The sequence below is a fragment of the Temnothorax americanus genome, unplaced genomic scaffold (assembly GCF_048541705.1).
Source record: "Temnothorax americanus isolate GAGA-0224 unplaced genomic scaffold, ASM4854170v1 Scaffold69, whole genome shotgun sequence".
Taxonomy (NCBI): Eukaryota; Metazoa; Arthropoda; class Insecta; order Hymenoptera; family Formicidae; genus Temnothorax; species Temnothorax americanus.
In genome coordinates, this window is record NW_027509791.1 from 239,696 (window position 1) to 262,919 (window position 23,224).

General features: G+C 38.9%; 3 protein-coding genes across 12 annotated transcripts in view; 2 read left to right on the forward strand and 1 right to left on the reverse strand.

Moving 5' to 3' along the window:
- The window catches only part of LOC143905910 (sodium-coupled monocarboxylate transporter 1), a 242,072-nt gene that overhangs the window by 168,824 nt on the left and 50,024 nt on the right, over positions 1–23,224 (forward strand). The window lies entirely within an intron of this gene.
- LOC143905922 (uncharacterized) overlaps positions 1–23,224 on the reverse strand; it is a 45,963-nt gene that overhangs the window by 18,690 nt on the left and 4,049 nt on the right. The gene's annotated exons all lie outside the window — the stretch shown is intronic.
- Positions 5,802–10,136, forward strand: LOC143905912 (uncharacterized). Of its 3 annotated transcripts, XM_077421579.1 has the most exons (3): positions 5,802–7,993; positions 8,062–8,144; positions 8,219–10,136. In XM_077421579.1, exon 1 carries the CDS (start codon positions 6,452–6,454, stop codon positions 7,787–7,789), a length of 1,338 nt encoding a protein of 445 aa, XP_077277705.1. In that variant the 5' UTR covers positions 5,802–6,451; the 3' UTR covers positions 7,790–7,993; positions 8,062–8,144; positions 8,219–10,136. The 3 variants fall into 3 exon arrangements, with proteins under 3 accessions (XP_077277705.1, XP_077277704.1, XP_077277703.1); XM_077421578.1 differs by having other exon boundaries at positions 5,802–8,144; XM_077421577.1 differs by having other exon boundaries at positions 8,062–10,136.

The window sequence follows — 23,224 nt, forward strand, 5'->3', positions numbered from 1 at the left end:
ACTAATCCATCGTCTACATAAACTGCTACAATAAGTTTATCTTCTTCGCCGCAATGATAAAATAGACACGGATCTGCTGTACTCTCTTCTAACTTGAAGTCGAGCATAACTTCTTTAAAGCGCTTATTCCAGCGCCTTGGCGACTGCTTCAGGCCATACAAGCTCTTCAGAAGTTTGCACACGCGACCGCTGCCATCATCAAATCCCTCTGGCTGCGACATATATATCTCTTCTTCAATTGTACTGTTGAGAAAGGCACTTTTCACGTCAAACTGTGCCATCTCCAACTGCTCCTCGGCTGCAATGCTCAGGACTGATCTAATTGTGTCGAAACGCGCGACCGGACTAAAGGTTTCGTTGTAGTCTAGTCCATCTTGTTGATTGAAACCACGAACAACCAGGCGCGCTTTGAATCGATCAATATCACTATTTGCTTTTCGTTTGATACGATAGACCCAACGATTCGAGATAGGCTTGCGATTCGGAGGTAGATTCACCAGAGTCCACGTGCAGTTGTTTTTCAATGAATTTATCTCCTCTTCCATCGCATTACACCAGAGACGTCTATCCGATGATCTGTTGGCTTCACTATAATTCTTTGGTTCATCTACCTCAGTCAGTAGTACCTCAAATCGCGAAGGAGGCTGCAACTTCTCTCTATCTCGTAACGTACGTCTTGGTGTCTCGACTGAGCTGCTGGTACCTTTTTCAGACTTAACCTCTTCTGGAGGCTTCAACTTCTCTCTATCTCGTAAGGTGCGTTCCGGTGTATCGACTGAGTACCTTCTTCAGACTTAACCTCTTCTGGAGGTTCGACAGATGTCCGCTCCTGCCTGAGGGCTGAGTCTCAACAGATCGCAGCGTGGTAACTGCTCTACCGAGTACAACACCCCGCCAGGTACCTAAGTCGTCTACAGACGATTCCGAGTCTCGACATCGAACTCGCGAAACTCATGTTCGACCGTTAGACGCCGTGCCGTCGTAAGCGGTGAGATCCCGACGACGGGCAGAGGCGCCGTACGGCAAACCGGACTCGTGCGACGACCGGGTCTCCCGTTTAAGGGGGACCGGCCGCCTAGTAGTGTGTCACATTGTTTTGAGCCTTTCGACTCACGAGACTCCTAGAGATATCATTGCCACCTTTGACTAGAGAGGATACGGCCTTAGAGGCGTTCAGGCATAATCCCACGGATGGTAGCTTCGCACCACCGGCCGCTCGACCGAGTGCGTGAACCAAATGTCCGAACCTGCGGTTCCTCTCGTACTGAGCAGGATTACTATCGCAATGACTGGTCATCAGTAGGGTAAAACTAACCTGTCTCACGACGGTCTAAGGAGCCTCCGACAGGGGTTCCGATTCTTCTTAAGCCTCTTCAGGAATCAACGCCAGCGATTTATCGACACTCTCAGGTTCGAATATTATATTCTTACTTCGAACTATCTTCCTTGTTTTAAGCCACACACGAAATCCGTCGATCTCGGTTGAGTAGCCCACAAAGATCCCACGCTGTCCTTTGGCATCCCACTTCTTCCGCTGCTCCTTAGGTTTGTGTACATAACATCCTGTTCCAAATACATGAAGTGTCTTCAGATTCGACGATCTTCCCGTGAGTAGCTCGTACGGCATCTTTCCTTCGATGCAACTTGGCCCTGTGCGATTAAGCACATACACGGCGGTGTTCACCGCCTCTGCCCAAAGTGACTTCGGAAGGTCCTTGGCTAGCAACATAGTCCTTGCTGTCTCAACCACCGTCCTGTTTGTTCTCTCGGCACACCCGTTTTGTTCAGGCGTGTACGGGTTGGTGACAATAAACTTTATTCCATTCGTTTTCAAAAGCTTACGAACTTCCTGGTTTTTAAATTCACGACCACCATCACACTGGAATTGTTTGACGGGCCTTCCGAGCTGAGTTTTCATCATCCGTAGCATCTCTTTAATCTTGCTTACAGTCTCTGACTTTTTTTTTTTTAAAGTAGACCATGCGATATCGCGTGTAATCACATGTAAAGCACACAAAGTACTTTGCTCCACCGAGTGATTTACACTCCATAAGTCCACAGAGGTCAGCATGAATCAGCTCTCCAGGTTCCGTAGCGCGCTGCTGTCTGAGCTTAAAGGTATCGCCGATACTGCTTCCCTTCAACACAAGCACTACAGAACTCTTTACAGCCTTTTGCTTCAATTCCAGCCTGGGCCAAGAACCGTTAGACATGGCGCTTATTTTGATGTCTTAACCGCTTATGCCAAATCTGTAACGAGTCCTTCGATGATAGGTTCACTTCGCTTTTACATGGAGCTTCTGGCCTTGTCACACGTATCACCATTTTGAATAACTGCCTGACTCAAGCACCGCGCGCTTTTACAACACCGTCTTTCACGAATTTACACTCCGTCTTCGATGATTGGAATGTCAGACAATTGTCCAACGCGAATGTCATAGCGAGCAAATTTTTCTGTGAACTTGGGGCATAGAGCACATCATACATGTACCCTTTCACCCATCGACCGTCGACTGCTGCCTCAAATTTAATCGTGTCTTTTCCTAGCGCTTCCATTGTCGATTGATCACCAACTTTGATTTTTACAGGAGTCACAAAGTGTTCAAACGTTGTGAACCACGTATTGTCATTGGTTATGTGATCGGTTGCACCAGTGTCCACAATCCACGATTTGTCATTATATTTGACACCCAGGACTTCACTCACGTACGCTTGCTCGACATCAGTCGCTTTCTTTGATGACTTTGCACTTGGACAATTTTGGCGAATGTGTCCCGTTCCACCGCAGCCATAACACTTGAAGATTCTCTTCTTTCTTGTTTTAGTCTTTTTACTCGTAGACTTTTGTTGACATCTGCCACCGCTGGTGCCATCTTCACGTTCTCCTTTAACTTGCGACTTCGCCTGCGCTGCCGCCAACGCCAATCCGTCTTGTTTCCGGTTCTGGTGCTGCCTTCGTTTCTCATCGGAAGTCAGCAACGCTACTAGGTTTTCAAAAGTTTGCTGGTCATCGGGCCTAGCCCACCATGCTTGCCTTAAGCTCTCGTATTTTTCCGGGAGTGTATCTAGTAGCTTCACCATAATAGACGATGCATCGGCCTTAACATTTAACTGCTGCATGCGCAATATGAGTCCCTCAAATTTTTCGATATGCGCCACCATATCATCAGATGGATTCATGCAGAAACTAAAATATTCTGCTTGCACAACGTGAGCGGCCTGTTTCGTTTGCTGTTCAAAAATGTTACGCAGTTTCACCCACATGTCCCGCGCACTATCACAGGTCACTAACAATGCCATCACTTTAGATTTGAGTGTCCTTACAATTATCTGACACGCAGCGCAATCAGCTTTGTCCCATATTCTCAATTTAGCTTGATAGTTGGCTTGCTGCTCGCCGGTTTCTCCTAGAACGAGATATTCTGGCTTCACAATATCACCCACGCACGCTTCGTATGCGCCGTCGGTTCCGCGTAAAAGATTTCGTACGGCGAACTTCCAAATATTCCAATTTTCAGCTCCCCGCAGTTTCTCGATTGCTTGGTATGATATACCTTCCATGCTTACTTCCGTACGAAACTCACTCTCGCACGAGCACGATAGGAGACGATCACGCCGAAACCACGTGGCACGAAAACTCTTGAACTCACGTCGCGATTAACGAATCACGTATTACGCAAAAATTCTTGGATTACTTTGCAATCAACGGGAACCACGCTTTGCTACCATGTTAATGTTTTGTGGGAGCCGTAAGGCAAAGTAAACATTAATATGATTTGAACAATAAACCGTTTATTGGATATTAATACAGAAGCCAGTTGCACGTGTCGTACGCTCGGACAGACAGAAAACGACTGTGACGATTCATCACGATTCTCAACCGGAAGCAGTTAACCTGCGCGAGCGCAATCTACATGCATTAATGTTACAGCGTTGCCAACTTATTACGCCAGAACCAATGAAAAGCTTAACGTTTCCAACACTTATGATGCTGGCAACTTGCCGTACATTTGCTTTAATTGATTTCGAGTAATTTAATATTTAAAGCAACACGCAGCCAACATTGGATATATGTATTGCCAGCAATTTGTCGGCAAGAGAACAGCATTAAATTTACTTCGCGTTGCTAACAATATGATAGCATTGTGTGATCCTATGAATTATTACAGCAACATGACAGCAACAGCTCAAATTTTGAATCAGACAATTTTAGACCGCAGCATAAGTTGCCAACAAGTTGCTGGCAAGTTGCTATACAAAATTGTTATATCGTGTAGGCATCAATTTGCCAACAAATGCGGACTCAGTTGCTACAATCCTGATAGCAACACATACTATGTTGTTGGGAACTTGCCAACAACAATACAGACACGTTGCTATCTGGAGTTATGTGTTTTGGTCCTAATCGCGTTACTCAATTCGGTTACGTATGGTCAAATCGAGCAACGCGATTGGTCAAAATCTTACTGTTACGTCCCACTTCCCAAGTAGCATTTTTTGGTTAACTTTCCGACTAAGGCCCAGTTCCACAAACGTCGGTTAACTTTTAACCTCAGTTAACTCACTCTTTGTTTCTTTCTAAGGGAAACGTTACAAAGAGATGAAGAGTGAGTTAACCTAAAGTTAAAAGTTAACCAATGTTTGTGAAACTAGGCCTAAAAGCTACTTTTCTATCAATCACAACGTTGTAAGTGGTCCAAGAAAATTCGAAAATAAAACTTATAATTAAAAGATAATACAGTAAACCCTTGTTAACACGAATTCGAAGTAACCGGGATTTGAGTTTGTGTTAATCGGATGTTCAGGTTAACGAGGAAATTTTGCCTTTGGTTAATACGAATTTGTTCGTGTTAACGAGGTTAACTTAAAAAATTAATAAAATTTAGTAGATAGTATTGCATGTATGATATATTCTTTATTATTTATACAGCAACTTAAATAAAATATATAACTTTTATAAACTTGAAATCTCCACAACCAACCACTTAAACAATTGAAATTTTCGACACCTAAATTATCTGCTATAGATATCGCTTTTTCCTGAATTAGCGGTTCACTTATTGGAATATTTGAAACTCGCATATGATTAAACTGTTACGTCCAACCCCAGAATTAGGATAAGAAAAATTGGCAAGCGAATGAAAGGCTAACCAGAGAGGTAGGGGTAAGCCTAGGAAGGACTCAAGCAGATACTTACTCCGTCGCTCGCAGATACTCGCTCTGAGGTGTGTGGCGCGAGCCGAACGCACTTTCGATGGCTCAGCATCCCAGATAGCCAAATGCTGTGAGTTTGCTACCACGTTGCCAACAAATTAATGCAACTAATTTTGACAAACTCGGGACAAGGTGAGACAGCATTATGCTTGTCGGGTTGAACTCATATGAATTATATTTCTATTAACAGCAAATTGATTTCAACGTGACAGCATCAATTTGTGAGGGATTTGCACAATACAATTATAGAAAACATGGCTATATGTAGTACGTTTCTGATACATATTTGTCATTTTTACTGTTACTGTTACTGTTATTATTTATCAAAGCTTAACCTTTAAACAAACCGTTTATACCTTTATGTAAGATACGTTATCACTTCGTATTATAATATGCCTCAAAATCGGAAGTTTTCCAAGTCATTCCAGCATGAAAATGATATCTTTAGGTATTTTAATTATATATTTATATAAATAGTTATTTGTTATTTTTATAACAAATAGTACATTGTTTTAGTTTGATGTAAACTTTTTACTACAATATCAGAGACTTTTTAATATTTATAATTGTTGTTCCCAACATCTCTCGGCTATAAATTTTTGTTATTATTTAATATATTTATTTACCTATAATATCGTAAAAGAAAATATTGCGTTTTTAAAAATTATTTAATATTTTGTAAGAGTCCTCAATCGAAATCAAAACCGAAACTTTCATGGAAATCCTAGAAAAGCTATATAGTAACAGGTATTTACAGTCACTAAATCTACGTCTTTTACATTCTATTAGATGTGCCATAACTATATATAGGGGAGAGTTGGATATTACCGCGCGGTTGACAATTCCGCGCCATTGTTTAACTCAATAACTATTTGTATTACGCGCCTACAATGATGTTAATATCATAGAGTAACACGAAATACCCCACCCGCATGCACCGTCAATGCGTTCCGGCCGTCCATGTAAACACAGTGCGCTCTGAAAGCTTCTCTGCTTATTCGTTGCAATTTTGCTGGTAGTTTCGAAAAGAGATGAGTAACATAATATTTAAATTAGAGAAATAAACTTGACGGATTTTATAGGCTAAAACACTATAAAATTAGGTTCCAAAATGATTTTAGAAAAAAACACGCGTTTCTTTTTTACATATTTTAAGGTTGTAAAATGAAATAATTGCACGAATGGGAATTTGCCGCGTTGTTATGGTTTGCCCAAGGTACATAAGGCTGGGTTTCCGATGCGCATTATTGTATCAGCATTAGGTAGTCCACTATATAATGTTGCGAGATTTATGCACGATATTTTGCAGGAATCTATTCCTAAACCCAGATCTCACATTAAGGATAGTTGGTCCTTCGTGAGGAGAATCGTGAATTATAATATTGATACCGAGGAAATTCTTATATCGCTTGATGTCACAGCTTTATTTACGAACATACCAAAGGATCTAGTGTGCGAGGGCGTGAGAAAGCGGTGGCACCACATCTCTCAATATACTAAACTTAACTTGGCACAGTTTCTCTACGCTATCGAGTTAATTTTGCAATCCACCAGTTTCGGCTTCGATGGCCAGTTCTATGAACAAATATTCGGTAGCCCTATGGGATCTCCTCTCTCGCCGATCCTGGCGGACATAGTTATGGAGGATTTGGAGACGTATTGCATCAGCCATCTGAATTTTGAGATCCCGGTTTTTCTTCGCTATGTAGACGACATTTTTGCCATAGTGCCGAGGAATGCAGTCGAGACACTACTTGAAGTCTTTAATAATTACCACCCCCGTTTACAGTTCACCTATGAGACCAAGGTTGGTGGCTCGATACTGTTTCTAGATACATTAGTCATAAGAGATGGCGATAGATTAATTACTAACTGGCACAGAAAACCGACTTTTTTGGGACGATATATTAACTTCTTCTCCAACCATCCACATAAATATAAAATTAACACCATAACTAGCTTAGTCGATCGTGCAATTTTATTATCGGACGATTGGTTCCATCATGCTAATATCAAAATTGTTAAAGATATCCTTACTAATAATTGCTTTCCGATTAAGCTAGTGAACAAATTTATTTATAATAAATTATTGCAACTGAAAAATAGAAAAGATAGTGAAGTTGGTGGCCTGGACGTTTCCTTTGATGCGCGTAAGCATATAACTATTCCGTATATCAAGGATTTAAGTGAGGGCATATGTCGTACCTTAAAAAATGTCGGATTGAAAGCATTATACACGATACCGAAGAAGCTTAACTCGGTTATCAAAAGAGGCAAGGATAGATTGACAATGAGCAAAGAAACCAACGTTGTTTATCAAATTGACTGTGTAAATTGTGAGGCTTCGTATATAGGGCAAACCAAGAGGCATCTGGAGACTCGAATCAAGGAGCACTTTAATGATATTAAGAAACATTGCAGCAATCACTCTGTTGTAAGTAAACATAGATCACAAAATAACCATGACTTCAAGTGGTCAGAGCCTAAAATTTTACACAAGGAGTGTAACACGAAAAAAAGAGAGATTGCTGAGATGTTTTTTATAAAGAGACATAATAACATTATTAATCTTTAGAGGGACACAGAAAATTTAAACGCTGTATACGATGGCGTCATCTCGTCGGTTTAATGTTTATAATTTCGGTTCTGCTGTCAACCTTTTGACTCCTTGATTCTTTCTTTAACGTTCAGTCTCCGGAATGCTTCCACTCGTATAACATCACGCACTGGAGAGGATAACCAGAGATGCTTAATTTTGGAATCTCGATGTTCAAGACACGTATGAATCGCTTGTTTCGCATTTCTCTCTTAGTGTTATCATTTTTTTATATGAGTGTTCTCTCACAGTTGCGCTTCGTGACAATGCGGGGACATTCCCATGAATGCAAGGGGGTCTTATACTAAGTATGACGAGTCATCTTGACTATTAGGTAATATTCTTTACTTAGTGACTAATTTATAATTTATTTAGTTGATACATATTGTGACGTTTCATGCATTTCAGACAGCACTTAATAAGGGCTCTAACCGTGAGCCGAAACGTAGTGCACCGAATTATATTGTAGCCAGGTAGTCGAGCAATAAATGATCTTATTCGTTTTTTAATCGCTGGCGGATAAAGGTTTTTTTTCTATTATGAAATAATTGAGTTTGATAATTTTGCGCCCAAAGTTAAAATTTTGAGACTGATTGAATTTTGGAGACTGGTAAGATTTTAAAGTTGTTTTTGCAATTCATAGACAATAGGTATAACGATAATTGTGTGCTAAAAGTTACCAAAACTTTTTAGTTTACAATGTAAGGTGCTTACATAAAAGATCGTTGCTTAAGTTTTGATTTGAATTTATAATGATCGTTATTTGTTAACACATTTACTTATTTTTATATGTAGGTACCTACTAGACGATATTAATGCATAAATATAAAAAAAAACATTTTGTTATTGTGTTCTATTTCATGTCACTGGCTGAAGCCAGAGTAATTTTTACAGGCACGATATTATCAGACCAGTTCGGTAATACCGCGTTTTCTCATTTTTTGGAAAATTGTTAATATTTCAGTTTGTGTTTAACTTTCAACATTATTGCTATGATATATGGATAGCCAAATAAATTACCTATCTAAAACTCACATTTTGTTTCTTTGAAGCATTTCTGACCTTAGATATACGCTTCAGTTCTTAGGCGCTCGGTAATATCCAACTCTCCCCTATACATTTTTTGTCTTTGGATACCTGGAGAATTAATATCGATGTTTTAAATATTTCCTACATATACTTTTAGTTGGTGCCTCCAGAACATTCTTAAATATTAAATAAGATTTATTTCCTTCTACAACTAGATATCATAAAATTAATCTACATGAATTACAATGGCTTATTTCAACTCCCGTATTTGGGAATATGTATTTGTGTATACATCTCCTTGGAGCTTTTATATACACAAATATTAAAAAAAATTGAGGTACTATTGCAACAGCATATTTTTGACACCAAAAGTAAAAAAGTCCTATATCAGTTATATTACTTTTCTCCTTGACAAACAATTATTGAGATATCCTAAGCTAAATATTGAAAAAATTACAAAAATGTCCTTGAATTTCAAAAAATATCAGGCAAATAAAAAAATGTCTCAGACAAAAGTTATTCAAATTAAAGGGGCCCGTGTGGGGTTGTTAGTCTCCCATCGGGCGCCTCCCCAGGTGACGGATTGGGGAATGCTCGTCGGCATGCCAAAGGGTACCGGGGAAATAAAATACCCGGGGTGGACCAAAACTAACAACAAGATGAAGCAATGGAAAAAACGTACGGAAATACCATAGGTGGCAGCCCAGTTAAACTGGAAAATCCACCCTTTTCGCAGACAGGCCCTATGGATTCTGGGGAAGGCTAACTATTGCTTGTTAAAGATCAAATTAGAAGGAGCACATCTTTCTCAATCGCTAGCAGCAAAAAAGAAAACAATGAGGAAGTAGAAACATTAAAACAAGAGAATAAGATTCTTAAGCATAAATTAGAACAACTAAAAACTGCTATGGATAATGCACAAGAAGAAATACATAGACTTATAGAAGAATCATCAAAACAAAAAATATCAACCTACTGTGAACAAGAATATTACACAGATGAAGAAGAATTAACTCGTGAAATAGACTGGATATTGAAAAGAGACAAAAAAAGAAAAACGGAACTGTCACCAAAAACTCTAGAAGAAAAAAAATGCTACCAAAAGGAAACCGGCACTAGATGCAAGTGAAGCAGTGGTGATCTTAATGCAAAACACGTAGACCGGGAATCGAGACTAACCACAACTAAGGGCAGAGAGCTGAGAAAAGCCATTCATGGAACAGGGTGTAACTATTACTCAACGGGTAAGCCTACATATTGGCCTACGGATATAAATAAAACTTCTGATGATATACTAGACTTCTTTATAACAAGAAAAGTATCATCCAGTTTTATTGAAGTTAAAGAAAACTTTGATTTGGATTCAGACTATTCAACCGTTATCCTAACACTGAGTGAAAGGGTAATAAGAAGAGTCGCCCGCCCTACTCATGTTAACAAAACCACTGATTAGGAAAGCTTTAGAATTGAACTTCAGGAAAATATTAATTTTTGTGTATAAAACTGCAAACTACGGAACAACTCGAAAAATAAACTGAAAATTTTACCAGGTTTATTTAAACAATTACTTATAATAATACTATAGAGGCTACATATACAACTAAAGGAGTAAATTTATCGGTTAAAATCAGGGAACTTGTCAAGGAAAAGAGAAGAGCCAGAAGAAGATGGCAGCAGACGAGAGGCCCATTTGACAAAACTATCTTAAACAATTAAACTCAAAGGCTCAAAAGGGAGATACAAAATCTTAAAGAAAAAACAATAAACTCGTACCTGCAAAAGCTGTCGGCGGATGAGGAGACTGGCTACTTGCTTTGGAAAGCGACCAAAAAAATCAGGAAACCCATAACATCAATCCCTCCCATCAAGAGAGAAGAAGGTCTATGGGCCAAGGACAATAAACAGAAAGCGATATTATTTGCTGAGCACTTGGCTGACATTTTTAAGCCTAACCTAGAGCAGATGGACAATATTTTAGAGAAAGTAAATAATCAAAAGTGGGAAAACATCACCCCTGTGACTCCAAAGGAAGTAGCTAAGGAGATTAAAACAAGACTGAAAACAAAAAAGCACCGGGATTTGACTTGATCACAAGAGAAATTCTAAAACAGATGCCTAGAAAGGGTATTGTAATGCTCACTTATCTCATCAATGCAGCATTCAGATTGAAACATGCTACCAATTGATTATGCTACCAAAGCCGGGCAAACTTAATGATGTTAAGTCTTATAGACCAATCTCTCTCCTGCCAATCGTTTCAAAATTATTCGAAAAACTACTACTTAAGAGACTAAGACTACTGATAGAGAATAACAACCTAATATCAAACTTACAATTCGGTTTCAAGCCAAAACATTCAACGAATGACCATGCAAGTACACAGAATCACTGATATAATCAAACGTGCGCTCGAGGAAAAAACAGATCTGCTCCGCAGTATTCTTAGACGTTGCCCAGGCTTTCGATAAAGTGTGGCATGAAGGCCTGATATACAAATTAAATAAAATGCTCCTGAAACAGTACATATATATCTTAACATTTTATATCTCAGATAGACTATTCAGAATCAAACAGGAAGACGAGTACTCTGACTTAAAGGAAACAAGAGCCGGTGTACCTCAGGGAAGTGTCTTAGACCCGATTCTTTACTTATTATATACTAGTGATCTACCAGCGCTAAAAGGAACTACTATAGCTACATTTGCTGACGACACGGTTATTCTTGCAGTAGACCAAGATCAAGAAAACTCTATCAGAAAATTACAAGAGGCAAGCAATGCAGTAGTTAATTGGACTAAACAATGGAGGATTAAGCTCAACGAACTTAAATCCACTTATATAAACTTTACAAGTAAGAAACTAGTAGAACCAATCCCCTTAGATATTAATAGTACGGTGGTACCCTACCAGATAAATGCTAAATATCTAGGCATGATTCTCGACACAAAACTCCGGTAGAAAGAGCATGTCAAGAAAAAAAGAATAGAGTTAGACATTAAGTATAAACAATATTATTGGCTTCTAGGAAGAAATTCCACAATGTCAATACGAAATAAGTTGTTGATCAACAACCAGATCTTGAAACCGGTATGGCTTTATGATATTCAGCTTTGGGGCTGCGCCAGAGATAGTAACATTAAAAGCATCTAGACGTTTCAGAATAGGGTGTTGCGTAACATGGTGAACACACCTTGGTATGTTTGCAACGCGGACATTTATCGGGACCTTGGGATCCTAACTGTCAAAGAAGAGATTAAAAGATATGCCGGAAAGCATGAAACCCGGATCCGCCAACATGTGAAAGTAGAGGCTTTTCAACTGCTGGACAATCAACACAATGTCTGAAGGCTAAAGAGAACCAAATTATTTGATCTTGTGTAAGACAAGAGCATAGTGTGCGGAAGAAGGGAAACACCACAGCTAAAGGAAAATCTAAAGGACATCAGTGGATAGACTTTAGTTATTAAGTGTAGTTAATGTGATAGAATAAAATTAATAGTTAGTCTTCTAGACTAGTTTTAATAAAGCAAATATCAGTAAAAAAAAAAAACAAATTAAGGGGACATACATCTAGAGACAAAAAAAATAGCCCTATATTTATGAATTTTTTTCTTAGAAAGTATGATGATTATTGAAGCGGGGTTTTACCAGTGTATTATACGTATATTTATTAATATAAGGTTAAATTTTTATTAAAAAATGGTAATTATACAGAAAGAGGACAACCTCAACGAATACAACAAGTTTATGTCAGAGCTAAGGAAAGTACAATTTATTGATATGTGTGTATAGACAGTACATATGTAGGCGGAGCTGCCGCCCCTCCCCTGTTGGCAGAGGTAGGTACATATCAGTAAATTACTTCTCTTAGCACTGACATAACTGTTATATTTTTCAGTTACATTTGTTCATAACTTTTAAATAAGCAGAGTGACCGCCGATTACGTTATAAGAAAAAGTTGCTTAGGATCACGTCCTTGACAACATATGTCAAGGTTATTGAAATCAATGAGGTTGCCCTCTTTCTGTATAATTACCTAAAAAATATAGCAGATATCGTCAGATGTGTTTACTGCTGTTGTGTTTTGCGGTACCCAATATATAATCTATCGGTTTATCTATAACAAAAAAAAAACCAAAAAAAACTCGATTGATTCTTCAAGTATATAGATAATCTTTATCGTAGGGTTTTTTTACGCCTTAGCTTTTTTTTTAATAGCCAAAAAACGATCAATTTTTTTAAAGCGAAAATTCGTTCTTATTTTTAGATAAGTGCCATTTCACAAATATTGCAAAATTTTAAAATTTGCTACAATAAAGACTAGATTTATCTATATACTTGAAGAATCAATCGAGTTTTTTTGTTACAGATAAGCCGTATAGATTATATATTGGGTATCGCAAAACACAACAGCAGTGAACACATCTGACAATATCTGCCACATTTTTTAATATTTTTAAATCAAAATTTAGCCTTACATCAATAAATATATAATACACTGGTAAAACTCCGTTTCAATAATCCTCATACTTTCTGAGAAAAAAAATTTATATAGGGTTATTTTTTATGTCTCTAGGTGTATGTCCTCACTGAAGGATGTTCACCAGTTAATCGATTTTCTATATATTTGCTTGAACTTTGGACTATATACTCGTAATAGTGTTATTTATACATTCTATACATCTCAATTGTAAGAACCGTGCCGGTACCAAAGCCGATATATTCAATGTCAAAGTTACGAATTTTAACATGTAAGGTATAGGCAAAGCGTGTTTTAGAGGGATATTTTAATTTATTGCGACAGAAATTGGTTATGTATTTTGCTAAAAAACTAATATATGATGCATGATAATATTAGGAATGACATATTACAAAATGGGGATACGTAGCGGTACACTTTATGTGTAATTGTAATCCGGTATTTTGACGGTATAATATTTAGAAGCGTGTCGGCGTGTCGCCGTGTCGCCATGGAGAAGTGGCAACACTGTACAGTCTACGTTAAAAATTGTGGAGTGGAGAGAAGGTCGCGCTGTACGGAAAGACAACCGAAACTTTTCGCTACGATTATAATCGGTGAACGTCCTTAAGGGGAATGGTAAGGTTTAAAATGTCAAAAAATTTGACTTTTGGTTTTTTACATATTCTGATAGTGTGATCCTTTAAGAATATTTCCCAGTTTGGTTTTTTTGAGAAATTCGCAAAATTGTGCGCAGGAAAGTTAAATATGTAAGTGCTGGCCAGCAAAGCGTCCGCGTGCAAGTTTGCCTTGTGCTACACTTTTCCCTCGTGTCTAAAAAAGGCCAAAACCAAAAAAAATCTGTGATGTTCTGTGATTACTGCTGCAATGGAAGCTGACCTGGAAACGTCATTTTATATCGCGGATAATTTTTTAGCTTCGTACGTATCAATTTTCTAGTTAAAACTAGTATTCTAAATTTTAACCGTGTTTTTTTTTGAAATGGCATTTTTTGCTGGTTTTGCCACGATAACTCACGAACGACAGATATCGACTTGATTTTTTCTTTAAATAAAGATAACGTTGTAATCTTGACGTACTCTTTTAGACTTTAGGTTCAGTCTATAGAGGGGGATCTCACAAACAAAATGGCACCAAAAAATTGAAAATTTCCAGCTCGTTCACCAGGAATCGTGGCAAGAACAGAGCAGTGCGCAAATCGCGCGGTCGCCTTCAATTATCAATATCACCCTTAATTATTTATATTCTTGGAACTTTTACGCAAATAATTTCTTAAAAATTTATTCCGTTTTTGCCGCTGTGGTATTCTGACCTTTGTCAACAATTTCAGGCCACTTCGAGTGGGCGTCAATTACTAACAGAAACATACGCCCGTATAGCGGACCAAGGAGTCACTATGGACCCGTGACCACACTGTATCTGGCCAAGGCCATGATGTTAACGGTGTCTTTGCCGGATTCTTTCTTTCCTCAACGCAAACACTACATGCTTTCGCGGTAGCTTCTATGTCCTTATCAATACCGAGCCACCACATATATGACCGGGCTATCGACTTTATTCGGACACACATTCGGATCACACATTCCCATGTGTGATCCGTGGAACTCCCTCAATACACTTTTTCGCAGATTCTCAGGGATTACTATTCTACTACCTCGCAATAGGCAGTCCTTCTCTACTGTAAAATCAGTGCTTTTCTCTTTGTACTTTTTCTCCTTTTCAGAGAGCTGATCTGTTGTTGGCCAGCCCTCTCTCACGAATTTCATGACTCTACTGAGCACTTTACATTTCTTTGACGCGCTTTGCACATCAACTGCATCCACCGCATGCTCATTGCCTTTCTCTATATAACTTAACCTATTGTGGTCATTTTCAAAAATGGGAGTTGAATCAGCGATTGGCAACCGGGACAACGCATCGCAGTTTCTGTTATCTTCCGATTTTACATACTCAATATTATACGTAAATCCCGATAAAAAATACGCCCATATTTAAAACCTACTGGCAATTGTTAATGGAATCTCCTTACGCGGACCAAAAATGTGTACGAGTGGACGGTGATCGGTTCTGAGCGTAATTTCCCGGCCGTACACATAATTGTAAAATTTTTTAAATCCAAAAATAATGGCTTCCGCCTCCTTATCGATTATCGCTCAATTCAACTCGCGTTCTGGAATTATCTTCGACGCGTACGCAATCGGTCATTCGCTACCATTTTTATACCTGCGCAAGAGTATCGCTGAAAGCCCGTATCCTGATGCGTCGCAAGCTAATACAAGTTCCTCGCTAGGGTCATAACGTGCCAGAATCTTCTCGGACGTCAAAACCTCTTTCACCTACCCGACCGCTTTTTTGCATTTCTCACTCCACGTAAAACGCTCGGTTTTGGTACACTCATACAGTGATTTTAGTAGCTCCGCTCGATGGGGTAAAAATCTAGCATAATATGTGATTGGTCCCAGGAAAGACGTTAACTCTTTTGGGTTTTTGGGTCGTGGTGCTTCTATCATCGCTTTAATTTTACTTGTTGCCTTACGGAGACCCCTTTTGTCGATCACGAAACCCAAAAGTTCAAGTTCCTTCCTGAGAAAGTCGTACTTTTCCTTATTGACCTTGAGGCCATTCTCTTGTAATGTACGCAGTACTACTTTAAGTGTTTTGTAATGTTCTCGGTCATTTTTCCCCGTAACGTAAATGTTATCTAAGGAAGCTATTGCGTTAAAGATACCTATCAGGCAGTCCTCCGTCTTACGTTAGAAATCCCCTGGGCCTGACGTCATTTTCTTGTACCGAAAATAACCCTTATGAGTAACAATAGTAAAATAATCTCGCGATTTTTCTTCGACAGGGATTTGCATGTAAGCATGAGAGAGATCTGAGAGAACGTCTCCCCTCCTGCATGCTCCAAAAATTTCATCGATTAGCGGTAGAGGGTGTTTGTCTATTACCAGCCACGGATTTAACGTCAATTTGAAATTTCCGCATATACGTACATCTTTGTTCGATTTAATCACCGGGACTAACGGCGTAGCCCACTCACTCGCGCCTACAGCTTCAATATGCCCCAGCGATTCTAGTCTATTTAACTCTTTCTCTTTAAGGGCGAAAAGTACATGTCGAGCCTTTAGTGCAACTGGACGGGCCCCTCTCTATAATTTTAGTGACAATGTTTCCTTATTATATTGACCGACCCCCTCCTCCTGTCGAACAATGCCGGGAACATTCTTATTAAGTCTTCCGCGATAGTAGACCTATTTAACATATTAATTTCTACGACTCTGTGAATACTATTTTTAAACGGCCACATTTTAAGCGTCTTTAGCCAATCTTGACCGATTAAGGTTGGCCCGTTCGACGGCATCACATACAAATCAAGACGCGCCGCAATGCCTTTCCGCTACAACTATGACCTTTTTTAACATGCCTACCGGGAATTACAACACCGCCGTAGCACTTTAGTTTTAGGCTCGTACGCTCCTAAAAACGTTCTCTTAAAGTACTTCTGTCTATTCGCTTCACTAATCACTGCCACTCCCGCTCCCGTATCCATTTCCATGGTGATGTGGATTCCCTCGATTTAGACGTCCACTAGGACTGAGTCTACTCGGCGGTCCTGTGGAGGGTTTTCTTCCATCCGGTTGACACATGTGACCAAGTTGAAAAAATCGCCTCCCCTAGCCTCGTCCAAGCGGTTCTCATTTCCGTCGTCAATGTACCTCAGCTGCTGCCTTAATGCCTGCTGGCTGGTATTGACCTCCCGAGTTCGTTCTGCTGTTCTCTCGTCAGTGCCCTCACCTCTCGTTCCAGTCGCAAGATGATTCGCAGATGACCTTGCTTGTTGCACAAATTACAAATTTTGTCTTGGTGTCTACAGTTCCTGTACCAGTGGTTTTTCCCCCACAGCTGTAGCACGTCTTCGGAACATCACCTTATTGTCCTTCCTGCCGTCTTCGAGCAGCACTTGATTTCTCTTTAGTCTGTCGCTTATGGTCAGGCTTTTTCCGTGGCTTTTTTTCCTTTGGTCAGGAAATTTATCTCCTGTTTCGCCTGTTCTTCATGACTCAAACTTGCCGTAGTAACCGCGTTTTTTCTCGCTAGCTCACGACCGGCAGCTATCTTATACGCGGTGTCATATGTTAGTGCGTCTGTACAGAATAATTCCACTCTCATGTCATGAGCCCACACACCAACTGGTCGCGTAAAGCCGTGTCTCTATCCGCAAAGTTGCAGTGGAGTGCCATATTCTTCAATCTTACTGCAAATTCGGCGACCGACTCTGTTGACGTCTACGTTGATTGGTGGAATTCGCAGCGTTCCATCACTTCGGATGGCTTTGGGCACAAGTGGTCTGTCACCAGCTTCGTCAATTTTGCATATGACTTTGTAACTGGTTTTACTGGCGCACAGAGATCCCTCACTAGCGTATACGTCTCTGCGCTTATTTTCGTCGACAAGACCGCACGTTTCTTATCCTCTGTAGTCACGTCGGTAGCTATAAAGAACAATTCAAGCCGTTCTATAAATACTCTAGTCTAGTACAATACATCTAGTGGTCTCGTCCTAGCTGGAATTCAAGCTTCGTTGATGTTTTATTCTTTGCCATGTTGTAGAGATTGTCGAATAACACTCGCGTTTGTTCTCTCTCAGCTATAACTCAGCTATAGCTTCTCTAACGCTTTCTTTGTTTCTCCACCCTCGCTTGTTTGTGCTTCACTGTCTAACGTTCTTCCAAGTTCACTGTTGTCCGTCGACTCACTCTCACTTTCCCTTATAGAAAAGTATTACTGGTTGGTCAGTAATTTATTACTGAGTCTTGTAATTTTTTACTAGCAATTAGTATTTTATTCTTGTATTTCAGTAGTTTAACTACTGGCAAATGAGTAATATATGAGTAATATCTAGTAGTATTAGTAGTTCTTCCGGGATCCAAAATACTGATACAAGTACTTTAGTATTTGCTTATATAGTAAAAAAATACTGAAGTATTGGAGAATCTAGTAGTTGAGTTTAGACGTGAAGTACTGAAGTATTGGAGAATCCAGTAGTTGAGCTTAGACGTGAAATACTGATAGAATGAGTAAGTAGTTTTCTTAGTAATTCATTACTTGGTCTAGTACTTAAGTACTGGTATAAATGAGATTCAACTGCTGGGGCGGCAAACGGCGCCTAAATGCATATGCTTTATATCTGGAGTAAAGGAACCTAATATATAAAGTAAGTAATTAAATGTAATTAATTAAGCTGATCCATTGATCAACTATATGTTTTGCTACTATGGTCAAAGGCTAAAGGATAGACAAGGTTTTACAAATTTTTTACGTAAACATAAAATTTATTTCTTTTATTTGCTTTAGTCTCTCTCTAAGGAATTTACTAGAGGATATACCACGGTCTTACATACAGGTCTTTAAACGGGATCAAATTTCGAGGGTGGGGATGTCTTGCTTATTGTCCCCGGTTTTAGGACTTGGCATCGCCACTATGCGGCGCAGCCATCGACAGATGTAGCGCAATCAGCCAATCACAGCGTAGTTGCGGCAGTTTCTCTCGAGCTTCGTACGTGTTTATGACGTGTGTTTCTGTGCCACGTGTGTTCATCTTTATTTATCTATAATTGTTCATATGACGAAAGGGTGTATTGTAATAATTAACATTTTACGTATTTTGAAGTCCATTTTTGATTGTACTGGGACAATCAACGACGATTTAGCGTCAACGCTGGATGTTGAATAAATTCATTTCTTCAACTTCATTTCTTGACGCTAGCGTCAAAGCGAAGCCACGTGAGCCTAAAAATAATATTTTTAGTTATATATATATATATATATATATATATATTTATATATCTATATATAAATAAAAAATATTATTTCTGAAGTTTTTTGCGCGCTGAAAATAAGCGTCAAGAGTCAACATGAAATGGCACCTTTATGACGTTATAAGTGAAAATTAACTGAGTTTTGGTGTAAATGGGAAGCTACTATTGTTTGCTAACACATTGTTTATGATTTTCACAGGTTATTTATGCAAGCAGGTATTAAAGGTTTACAATTCTTGCACTACTTGCGTAGAAGCTATAAGATCAGATTCTTTGCATGAATCTTCTGTGTCACAATTGGTCGACATTAAATCAAAAGGTGGACTAATACACTCAAATTTACGATTTTTTGAACTGATTTCTCACGTAGAAACATGCTTTGTGAAATATGCATCTTGCAAAGATGTTTTCAATCTTACGCTGGATGAAATGTTTTCTACGTACAAGTTTACTTTTCCTTGCATGGAGCATGCATCCGAAATTTTGTCATATTCTATATTGTATTATATTCGGTTAAGAATGAGGCAAAATGCGCACCAAGAAAACTTAAAAATGCCAAAACACAATCTCATAAAAAAAAAAAATTTCTAAATAGACCAAAACTTAAAATATACTTTACTTTTTTTAATGCAGTTCTATGTTTTTACCCTTGGTCCTTTATACACGTATAGTCGCGGTAAGGAGTAGTTGCAACACTTAAAAAAACTAAATTTATTTTTAAAAAGCTATAAATATAACTTACAACTATAACTTATTTTTCTAAACTTATTAAAAAACAAAGTGTCGCAACTACTTCGACCGCTACCCAACAGGATCTTCTATACACATACAATCACTTCTCTGTTCTATTTTCTATTATTTATTCAATGTTTCACTCAAATATTTATTTTATTTCATATTTTTCTTCTTCAAAAGTATTTGCAATATTAAAATTTAGATTAATCGTAATACGCGTGCGTCTGCCACTTCTGTAGATCGCAGCGCCGCTCTTATGGATACAAGTTGAAATAATTTATGGGTCGTCAGATGAACTCCCCCCACCACCTTCGTTTCAAGACCTGTATGTAAGACCGTGGGATATACACACACACAGTTTCCTATTGTATGACATTATAATACATTTACATTCTATCATTTCGGGATAAATAGCCACACATTCCGGAGTCATTTCCATAATGTTGCAAAAAATATCAGAGGAGACATTAACTAAGGAATTTTGACAAATAGTCTTTTTTGTTAAATAAAGACGTGTACTTAATAAAATGCATTTCATATTGTTGGATCCAAGAGTCCTAATCTCAGGAGACATTGATGTTGTAATCGCAATTAATATTAGCTAAATGAAACGTTTTAATAAATTATTAATGAAAATGATAGTGAGACATTTAAAAAATGAAGAATTTTATTATGTTGTAAAAATACAAAAGTTATGTGTTATAATAATAATCAGTTTTTGAACTGAATTTGTTTCTTAAGATAATTTTTGAAAAATTATATATTTACGCTGGTTATGACATATGTAGACTATATATAACACTTACATCAAATTAAGAAATAGTCTACCACGTAAGGCAGTTGGCTTACGATCCACAGGTCCCGAGTTCGAATTCCACCAAGGTAAGTGTTTTTTCAAGTACGAGAAAATATTTATAATTATAGACTGCATCTTAAGAAACAAATTTAGTTATAAAATAGTAATAAAATTTCGAAAAAAATAATTTTTTTTTATGTCGGGTGAATATACAAAATTGGAAATTTTTGGGTGAGTAATTCAATACTAAGCACCAGTAGTTCTGTGTAATAAATTACTACCAGTAATGCCCAGTACTTCTAAAGTACTCGCCAAAATATTATTGCCAGTATTTACAATAATTTATTACTGTGTACTTTTAGTACTTTTTTTCTGTAAGGATTGCTCCAAAGAGGGCCCCTTGGCCCTACACCAGTGTGGCTATAAACTGCTTTCTTAAGTCGTCGATCGGCCGCATGTTCTCGGTGCACGATGCACCTCGATTCCGAAAATCTACCCTGTTTTCTGTTTCGCGCACTCTTCTTTTAAACCAGACATCCGATTATGCTTTCACGTTTGCAGTTTCCGACTTTATGCGCTGATCGCACTTTTTTTATGCACTTATCCGTTACATTTGCACTCGTGTCCGTTATCCTCGCCGCCAAAATTGTAGTATATGCAATTTATTGATACGCGATTGTTATACTTGTACTGACTAAAGAGGACTGAGCGCTAGCTCACGCCGAGGGACACACGGGCAACACGTAAAACACATGCGGCCCACACTATTGTCGCGCTAATGTACATACATCACAGTATATTTATTTGTTTGTCTACAAACGACATTTGAATTTTACCCAATTTTCGGCCGTTTAAACTTTTTCATTTCCCTTAATTAGTAGAAAACAAATAATACAATAATGTTACGTCCAACCTCAGGATTTGGATAAGAAAAACTGGGAAGCAAGGGAAAGGCTAACCAGAGAGGTCGGGGTAAAGAAGGACGCAACTAGATACTTGCAAATGTCGCTCGCAGGTACACGCTCTGAGGCGTGTGGCGCGAGCCAACGCACTTTTATGAGTCAGGAAGGGTCAACGTCCGTAGGAACGCTAGAACGCCTTCCGTGAGCGGTGCGATCGTCGGTCCTCTTTTGAATCAGGGAATTTAATCCCTTTAACTCGGGATCAGACCTCGTGCGACTTCGAGAGGTAGATGGTAGTGAGTAAGGTCTAAAGTTATAAATTTGGGCGCGAATTTTCTACGAAATGCTCGAAGGACCAGAGGGACCGTTCCCTCACAAATGCAAATAAAAGCGAAAAGCGAATAATTAGGCGACTCACCGTATCGTTGCCCGGCCCCCTTCCTGTGGTCGATTTCGTCCTTTCTTCTGGCCGGCGAGTTCTCCGTGATAGCGGGAGGAACCGTGCAGGCAGGCAAGGGTTGAACGTGCGATAAGCAGGCAAAGATCAAGCAGGCTGACCAGGCAAGGCAAGCAGTAAATATGCACTCGTCGAATTTCTGAGCTGCGGTCTCGAATGTCCGTACGGGCTGACGTTGCTTTCGATGCGAGTTAACTCGAGGATGTGCGTATTACGATGGTTCTATGATGCGTGTTACTTCGATCACATCCGAACAGTGAGTGATGTTAGAGGCTGGTGTACTCTCGGACGACTTAACGATGAGTGATTTTTCCGGCACTCTCCGGCTCGCGCACCTGTAAAGTACGGCGCGAGCGAGTATCAATTTCTCCCATTATTTGGGAATGCCACCCGCGGGCGGGCAGCACGAGTCGGGTGAGTCGCGCGAATATTGACATGCTAACGATCGCGAACCGCCAACATTCCGCGTGAGTCACTAAACACGAAATATAGGTTACCAACGGTAACGCTTCAACAAATACACGTTAATACAAAAAGCAACTTATCGACTAATGTGTAACGCGAACCTTAAACGATTAACTTAACAACTAATATATACACGTGAGCTCCAAACAATTTATTTTGTTAACTTTTATTGTATTTTAAGCGATATGATACAGAAAAAAAGCAAGGATTAGATACGAGCGATTGAAGAGTGTGCGCTGGCTCTGAGCGCGTAAACGAGAGCACTTATTTGTTAACTTTAACTTACTTTGCTACAAAAATTACTTGTCAGACGCAATTTTGCTAAAAAAAGTTGTTTCTTTTAACATAAAGAATCGCGTCCTGTACTCCATATCCGCAAGTTTTGGGATTCCCTGTATACGATTTTATCTGTCATTAATTTATTATTTATATTTTAAATTTAAACTTTGAATAAAAATAGACCGAATAGCTGGATAGATTAACTATCCGGCCAGATAGCCGGATTATAAAAAAGTAATCAAATTAGCTAGATATCGGATAATTGCCGGGTATCCGGCATATCCCTAATTATAATATAGTAAATCCTCGTTATAAACACGAACCCTGTTAACACAAACACGCGGTTAACCCAAACTAAAATTTGGGTCCCGGCAGACTTGTACAGGTTTTTATGGATTTTTCTTCCGGTTAACGCATAATCCGGTTAAGGGACTGGTAAGATTTGAACGGCT